The 9,413-nt window shown below is 36.5% G+C and overlaps 2 protein-coding genes across 9 annotated transcripts in view; both read right to left on the bottom strand.

The window, feature by feature from the left end:
• ARB2A (ARB2 cotranscriptional regulator A) overlaps positions 1 to 9,413 on the bottom strand; it is a 427,541-nt gene that overhangs the window by 102,201 nt on the left and 315,927 nt on the right. The gene's annotated exons all lie outside the window — the stretch shown is intronic.
• The window catches only part of POU5F2 (POU domain class 5, transcription factor 2), a 92,804-nt gene that overhangs the window by 50,358 nt on the left and 33,033 nt on the right, over positions 1 to 9,413 (bottom strand). The window contains 1 exon segment of the mRNA XM_089908391.1: positions 1 to 9,412. This exon segment is cut by the window's left edge and continues 50,358 nt beyond it. Within this exon segment, the coding sequence (XP_089764517.1) occupies positions 9,334 to 9,412 (79 nt within the window). The 3' untranslated portion in view covers positions 1 to 9,333.

Raw genomic sequence — 9,413 nt, forward strand, 5'->3', positions numbered from 1 at the left:
ACACCACCAAACGTAAAATAGATAGCTAGTGGGAAGCAGCCGCATAGCACAGGGAGATCAGCTCGGTGCTTTGTGACCACCTAGAGGGGTGGGATAGGGAGGGTGGGAGGGAGGGAGACGCAAGAGGGAAGAGATATGGGAACATATGTATATGTATAACTGATTCACTTTGTTATAAAGCAGAAACTAACACACCATTGTAAAGCAATTATACTCCAATAAAGATTAAAAAAAAAAACCACAGATGGATTGATGATTTATCTTAAGTCAGTTGCTTGTTATGCACACTTACTGATCTCTGTCCCTGGTATCATGCCAGGCACTCTCTTGCATCTGGAGCCATGGGCAAGGACAGAATGACCATGCTCCATGACAGACAACAAGGTTTCTCATCAGATTTTTTTTTTTTCTTTTTTGCGCACAAAGGCAACTAGGCTACTAACTTAAGACACTGTCTTTGGTGTCTGATGGTTTCTTCAGTTAAACTCTTCCCTGTGTTTCTTACGATATTGCAATAAACATAAAGGTTCTGATTAACACCTTTGTATCAAAAGCCTAGTGGAGACAATGACTCTTGAGAAGAATAGGACAGTGGATCTACCAACCATTAATTTTTCTAGATTTGCTGATCAGTAGTACAAAGGCAAACCATCTGGAAGCTTTATGCCAGTGCAAAATTATTTTATTTCCTGGAAGAAAGGCCTTCAGAACCTTGGATCTTAGTATTAAGACTTAGGCTATTTTCTATAAGTCAATATAAGAACCAGTCACCTGAAGAATGATTGTGTGTCTTAAATGACAACACCAAATCAACAGAGGTACTACAATTAAAGAGATTATCTCTTGCGTTGTTCAATGTCTCCTTAAGATTGATATATTCATCTTTAAATTTAATGTTGAGAAAATATTTTTCTCAATGCATTTTGAAAGATTCATGTAATTAGCTTCACGTACTGAGAACTATGTAACTTTCTGCTATGGCTATCAGAATTTTAGCCACTGCATTTAACTCTCAATTGCAGCAACTAATCACAGCCTAGATTTCTAGTCAAAAGCAAGTCCTTTCACTTTTTCTCCCATTCTTGACTTTTGGTCTCCCCCATCCCTCTTCTCACACCCTCCACTTAACAACTCCTAGTTATCTTTCAAGTCCTACTTAGCTCCAGTGGTTCCTGTTCTTAATGGGACAGGTACCCCCACTGAGTTATGTGCTCCTTCCTCTGGGTTGTTCCTTTGTCCTTTCCTCTAACCCTGGCCATGGATCCTTGATTTTTCTCACTCCTTTCCTCTACTTAACCTATGTGTACCTTGTCTAATTCTGATCTTTAGTGCCTAGCCCTTAACAGGTGCTTAGTAGACATTTAACCACCAAGGAAGTATAGGGTATAATAAGAATTATTATACCCTATACTTATAAGAATGGGAGGATGTAGAAGTGGAGGAAAAACAGGAGTTGGTTTGGGGCCACAGCAAAGATTTCTGGGAGATGGACCAAAGCTGGATGCTGAGTGTTATTCCTTTTGCTTGCCATGTTCTGGTGTAGCACCTTTGATCTACATAGCTCATATCTTACATAATGTATTTAAAATATGAGTATTAGTATGTGCATGCACATGTGTTTTAGAAGAGCAAGTGAGAAACCAAATCATTGCTTTATTTATACTTTCAAAATTTAATAATATTTGCAAGAATATTAGCAGCACAAAATATGTGCAGTCAGATAATATAATTTAATGTACATGCATATTTGTGATTAGGACAGGTGGAGTTTTATGGGTGAGTCTTAGAATGCATATGGAGGTAAACATGCTAATGATTTACAAGATGTTCCACTGACTAAATGGAATCATTGTTGTCCTCATTAAAACAATGATAGAAAATTTATACGTGCTTTTTAGTAGAAAGTGGTATTTCATTTACATGTGGTTTTATTTCTACCTCAGTATCACTGGATCAACTGTGAGAAAATATTTAAATCTCACAAATTCAAGCACCTTCTGTTTCCTAAACATTCACATGGTGTATATATGTGCTCAGAGAATGTTCACCTAATAAACTGTTTACTGACTAATGAAAGAAACTCCGTTTAAAAATAAAAATGATACAATTTTTTTATGGAGTGTGCCATTTCTGGAAACTCAAATAAAAAGGATAAAGATTCTTTCACTTCTCATTTAAAAGCATAACATTCTTGTTAGTATTTTACTTAAAATTTCTTGGCCCAGAAGACAAAAATGTACGGCATTAGATTCACTACTTTAATGATGTGACACAGAAGCAAAAACATTCTTTTCTACCTATGGTGTTGGTGTGACTGCCTTTTTAGGAGAGAAAAGAACAACACAATAAATTCCTGTATGGTAAGTCTTTTCCCACCTCTTTAGTTTAAACCTCAAAGGTAATACATATTTAGCAAGCAGACTGGTACCATAAAAATGTTTGAAATGTAGTAATCATTTATAACATTTGCATGCATTTAATGACTTATGATTACAGAAAGAATGATTTACATTTCACATACTGAGAAAACTTACTCAGTGTCTACTTAGATTTAGCAATGCTCTTAAAACCATTTATGAAAACAACCAGTGTCTAAACACTTGCTATCAGCTGTTTTAGCTCTGCTTTTCATAAATATAACACAATCACAACAAATTAAAGGCAAGTCACTTGACTGTCCTGTTACATTAGCTTGAAGAAATTAATGGCTGGCAATGCTTAGCAGAAAGTGACAGGGCTTTCTCAACAGGCTCACACAGCAATTTTTCTGGGGAAAGTAAGAATCATATCTTTATCAAAATATACAAAATTTTCTTCCTAAGATAATGCCATTCAATTTCACTGATAAAAGTACAACTGTTGTGCTCCTAAAATAGATAGAAATAAGTAGCTACTGTAATTCTTCAGCCCATAAAGTCATTTGTTGGGAGGGAAAAAATGTTATTTTTCTTGAAATTTTCTGATGAGTTACCCTGGATTGGTGATATTACCTATGTGAATGACCTAGAGACAGAACGCAGATCTGGGGCTGCCTGGCTCCACGGCTAATGCTCTTTCCTTTCCATCACACACCTCTTATTTAACTCCTTTGCAAGAAAAAATAAACAAGTCCCTCTGGGTTCCTACACCCTCCCCCCACAGCACCCACCTATATTTTCTATCAGGAGTGGTAGATGTCACAGGTTGAACTGGGTTCCCCCCCTAATTTATATCTTGAAGTACTAAACCCCAGTACCTCGAATATGACATTTGGAGATAGGGTCTTTACAAAGGTAATCAAGTTACAATAAGGTCATTAGGGTAGGCTCTAATCCAATATGACTTGTGTCCTTATAAAAGGGGGAAAGTTGAACACAGAAAAATGTATAGAGGAGAGACAATGTAAAGAGACAATAAAGAGAAGATAGCCACCTACAAGCCAAGGAGAGAGGCCTGGAACATATCCTACGCTCACAGCCCTGGAAAGAACCGACCCTACCCATACCTTAATCTTGGGCTTGGAGTCACCAGAAATGTGAGCCAATACATTTCTGTTCCTTAAGCCAGCCAATCTGTGGTACTTTGTTATGGCAGCCCTAGCAAACTAATATAGTAGGCTTTGGACAGAAAAGCTAGAGTTCAATGAAGAAATAGTATGAATGAAGGCAGGACTGGGCTTGCATTTGGGAGACAACTGCGACCACAGCAGGAGATCAGGAAGGAAAGGTTTAAGTGGTAATCACAGCATGAGGAACAATGTCCTCTGTCCATTCCCATACTCTATATCCTTGTGGCCTCCATATTCAATCTGTGGTACATTGTTTTGTTCTTATTCATGGAGACACATACAATTATTATAGGCTAGAAGCAACTTCAGAGATCATTCCTTTCAATTATATAACATTACATGGGTTTTCAGAAAGTCTTTATCTAAATCCTTCAAATCAAAACCTTATCATCTGTCCCCTTACCTAGTTGCTATTTGACAGCTAAGGAAACGAACTTTATAATTGTCTTCCAATTATTACAATTCCAAAAGTCATTTCCCAATGTTAGATAGTATGTTTTCTAGCAACTGAGACTATTGTCTTTTTCTGTTCTTTCATTATTCAGTTTTGGCTATCGATCGATGAGCACGATTTCACTGTGTGAAATTTCCTAGGATGAAAAAGAGCGATTTATGAGCTATAAATAAAGCCCAGACAAGGTACAGTGAAAACACAATGGAGAGAAAACTTATTGGGTGGCTACTGCATAAAAGGGAAGTCCTAGGGGTTTCTTTTTATATAACCTAATTTTATCTGTTTATCAACTCTCTCACCCTGTGGATTGCTAGACATATTTCACAGATGAGAAACTGAGGCTGAAAGAAGTAATTTCAAGTAACAGAGATGGTAGGTTACTGAGCTGAGATTTGAACCCAGAAAAGCCTGTCTTCCAAACTATGCCTTGGCTATGGGGCCATACTTCCTCTGGCTTAGAATATTTGTTAACAACTGATGTTATCAGAGGCAATACTCATGTAACAGGAGGACTATAACTCTAAAGCTAAATGAAGACTCCTGATACCTGACACCCCATCATATTTATCATGAGTTGTCATCACATGCTTATTTGTTTAACGTGGACACCTCAGCATACTTTAAGCACCCTGAAGGTCAGGATGAGCCTGTTTTGGTCACCATTGCATCTTAAGCACTGAGGGCACAACCAGCTATATAAGGTACTCAATTAATATTTGTTGAATGGCTACATTAACAAATAATTGAATCTAGCTTAAATTTTAATTAGGCTGGTGTTACGAGCTGAATTTTATCCCACAAAAATTTATATGTTGAAGTCCTAACCCCTAGTACCCCGAAATGTGACCTTATTTGGAGACAGGATATTTACAGAGATATCTAAGTTAAAATGAGGTCAGTAGGGCAACCCTAATCCAATGACTGGTGTCCTTCTAAGAGGAGGGAATTAGGACACAGATATGTACACGGGGAGACAATGTCAAGAGACAGGGGAAAGGAGGCTGTTTACGAGCCTGAAACAGAGATCCTTCCCTGATAGCCCTCAGAAGGAAGCAACTCTGCAACACCTTGATTTCAGACTTCTAGCATCCAGAACTGTGAGAAAATAAATTTCTATTCTTTGAGCCACCCAAGCTATAGTACTTTGTTATGGCAGCCCTAGCAAACTAATATGTGATATATTGAAACTAATTCTCTTTCAGTAAAAAGGTGTATGTTAAGATTTGCCCACTACTCAGTCAATGATATCCAAAGTTTTACAGCTGTTCCAGGAGCATTATCATCCATTCTAAGACAACAATTCAACTTAATGCATCTTATACACTGCCCTGGCCAGTTCCAAAAGAAGGCCTATACCATGCATCCCAGAAGGAAGACTAATTACTAAACAATAGAGTTACTCCTTTGGCAAAGAAGAAATAGTATGTTAAACAGGTTGTACAGATTTAGAAGATAACATTGATTTTAAAAATCAATGGAAGGCCTCAATTTTTCCTTTTCTGACCATAGTCTTTGGCAGGCAGTCAGTAGAAGAGTCAATAGCGATAAGTGAAGTTGGTTTGCATTTCGAATTTTGCTGGAAGCTGGGGGAAGGAAACCTAAGAAACGCAAGTTCAGTGCCAAAGTAGCTGATTTTGCCGTTAGGAGAATTCACAAGGCTCACAGCTAAAAAGTGAGGTGGCAGAGCAGCAGCCCAACATACCTACCCGCTGGGTTCTTTTCTGGAGGCAGCCCCTTAGGTAAACCATACAGTCTCCCAAAGCTTCTTGTCACGTTTCTCTTCACTGGTGTAACCACGATAACGCTAATGCCTTGTTTTAAGGATTCTACTGGGTATTGGGGTAGATTTACTTCATAACAGTTCATCTTTCAATTGGCTGGGGCTGTAATCACAGGAACTGACCCCCCCTTCAAATCTAAAAATCCACAGATCTCATTTATATTCATTTAGTTTCTTCAAACATGACAAGTAGGGAGAATTCTACCGTGATAAAACCAGGATTTTGATATTTTCAAATGCTTTTTTTTTAAATTGAAAAGTAAACATCCAGGAACATGAAAATGATTTGGGCTTATATTCTAAATGTAGGTTAACTACACTGAGGTATATAAACACTCTAATTGTAATTGTAAATTACCATGTTGTGCAGGAAAACAGACATATGGCAGGTATCTTCATTCACTGAGCTACACTACAGCTCTTTAACATTAATGGACATCTGATTAAAAAAACCCTAATTTTTAGCAATGCCTTTCCAACTGATATGTCCCAATACTCCTGCGTTTAGAGAATTGCCTTTCTTTTACAGAAACTACAAATCTGACTAAAAATGAAAAGGCCAGATTTATTATTCTAAAATATTGTTTTATAATGAGAAATTACCATTTAGAGACAAGAAAGACTAGAAGAATGAATATTTTTAGGAATCCTAGATTTTCTGGAGTCTTTGTTTAGATATATTTCTTGAATTTTTAAACTGTATAATACATACAGCAAATTTTAAAAAAAATCACCAGTAATACCTATTATAGATTTTTTTCCCTGTAATATGCCTTTTTCCTTAAAAAATAAAAAAATGACATCATAAAGTTTAATAAATTGTTTTGCCTCATTCAACAATCTTTTCTGAACTGTTTGTCAATTTTTACCCTATATGGTGTTCCTTTTTATTTATTTAACCCTTTGTTGAACGTTGTTTCTAACTTTTCGTTGTTGAAATTAAAAAAAAATGCTGTGATACCACCCTTATCACTAAATTTTTGCATACATATAACAATTACTTTCTTATAAACATTATTTAAATGTTGAAATGATGGGCCAAAGGAAAAGCACATTTTAAAAACTTCTCATATGAATTACCCAACAGCCTTTCATGAAGGTTGTACCAATTTACATGACCACAGATGGAACAGCCAAAAATACTTGTTTCTTTTATTTTGTTCATCACGACCACAACACTGTGTTCAAATTATTGTAGTTTCATAACATCTGGTAGAACAAGGCCCTAACGCTTTACCTTCAAAATTTCCGTATTTCCCCAAGTTTCATTCTTTCAGTTTAGAATCACTTTGTCAAGTAATACTCCCATATTCCACTAGGATTTTATTTGAATGGAATTGTAGTTTTCATTGTAAAAACATTGTTCTACATAGATAATAAAATTTTGTACCCTAAAAAGAATTCATAAATGGATTCTGCCAAGGAAATCAGTACTGTTTAGTAAGACTATTTCTAGAAGAAAGTCATAAACAAAAGTGGCTATTCTGAAAAATAAATCCTTATGACACAGTTCTAGTATAATAAACAATGATGTACACTACACACATTTTAAAAATATGAAATAATAGAAAACAGATGCTATTTTAAGAGCAGGATAATGTTTTGGAATAAGGAGGGATCTCCTAACACCTCAAGTTTTCTTAGACAAGAAGTAGGAAAACTTCTAGGGAAGGGAGAAATTGTTCTTTATGATAAGAATCTAATTAAAGTGCCAAGGAATGATAAAAGCATAAGAACAATAAAGGCAATAATCAATACAGTATTTGGTCTGAATTTGAAAGACTTATGTAAGAACTGATTCAGGGCCTTTATACTGTACTGGCTAGAGATACCCAGAAAATACAGACTTGAAGAAAACCAGGAATTACCTATTAGTTTTCAAGGGAAAACTCTCAAAAGTAAGATGGCCAATGGGAAGGTGTTGCTTAAATTCTAAAATCGTAGATCTACACAGTCATGGTCCCCATTGAAATGTGATGAAGGCTACCATCACCATCTTTGAAGAAAATGCACATATGTACAAAAACGCTATTCTGCTTATACCTCAAAGAGGTTTGGCATCTTCAGGTTAAGAATACCTGCCTTGTCAAAAGGAAATACAAGATAAAGGAAACATTTGATACAGAAATTTTCAGAATGATGGCAAAGATCTCATTGAGTGAGTGGTTGGAATTTATGTTTTTAACTGAGGTAGGGGAAAATCTGGCAAATATGAAGACTTTGGACTGTTGTTTGGAACCTGCCTCTACTAACTCCTCCCCTGAAATTGTTCTAAGACATGTACCCGTAACATCTTTGTTAATGAAATGATGTAGCTTACTTGATTTATGTTATTAGATCTCTGACATATGACACTGCTAACCACTGACAACATACTCTTGGTTTTTTGAAGTTTGGCTCCATTTTCACTAACCTACGTGTCTTGACAGTGCTCTATTTTCAGACATTGACAAGAGGAAGAAATACATATTGGAAGAAACTAGAAAAAAGCAATTAATAAAAATAAACCTAAAATTAAATAATTAGGAAATAAAAACAGTAAATAGGATTAAAAATAAAAAACTTGTTATTTGAAAATACCTGTAGATAAATTCTTTGTAAGACTGATTAAGGAAAAAAGTAGAGAAAAAAATGGACAAGATTAGTAAGCAAAAAGAATACATAAACTCAGGTATAATATATGGTGACAGAATTATAAAACCATAAATATTACATGGAGGTGTACGGCAACAGGTGTGAAAACACAGAGGGATTAATGACTTCTGTCTAGTATACGATGACCCATATTGACCAATGTAGAAGTAGAAAACTGGAAAAGACCAATTTCATGGAAGAGATTGGAAAAGTGATTTAAGATGCACCACTGCAAAAGCCACCAGGGAGTTGGATAGTTGGATCAACTATCACAAATATCCTCTACAAAGCATTTCTGAGCTCAAAAGAAAGTAAGGGAAATTCCCAGGGAATAAACCAAACAGAGCTGAAAAGTGAATTAGAAAAAAACACATCTTTCAAGAAAAGGGGGAGAACCGGCAAACTCTTGTGTTTCAACAAGGGCTCTGGGTAGGCTCTATGTACTCTTTTCCTGTCCCATCGTCAAACCTTCCCCTGGAGGCAACGATTATCTTGGACTCTGTGTTCACACAAAGTTCTGCTTGGTTTTGATAGAAATAATACACTGACATAGTCTTCTGTGACCTGAGTTTTTCACTCAGTATTGTGTTCATAAGAATATCCCTGTTTACTGATAACCACGTGGAATAAGAGACACAATTACTTTTCAATTAATAAACAGAGAGAAACAAAATATCTAAAACCATCTACGTTTTGGAATGTACCTTAAAGCCAATGCTAAGGAAAAACAAAGGGAAAAACAACACAGCCGTAAGCTTCAACCTCCCTCCCCAAATTTTTCTAAACAGCTCCCATCCCTCTCCCTTACGTATTCTTAACTTCTTTAGACAACTAATGGAGGACTTAATGCTAAAAGCCTTTAAGTGAACCCCAGGGGCCCGTTTCCCCGGATTGGCCCTCCCCAGAAAGGCAGGCCCCTCAGCTGGAAAGCCTGGGGAGGCTCAGGGTGGTGGCCAGGGCAGAGAGGAGGGTTCCTCCAGCAGTGAAAGAGGCAGGGG

Source organism: Delphinapterus leucas, chromosome 3, assembly GCF_059928025.1.
Source record: "Delphinapterus leucas isolate spDelLeu-1000000601 "Yukka" chromosome 3, BTC_Dleu_Yukka2, whole genome shotgun sequence".
NCBI classification, from domain to species: Eukaryota; Metazoa; Chordata; class Mammalia; order Artiodactyla; family Monodontidae; genus Delphinapterus; species Delphinapterus leucas.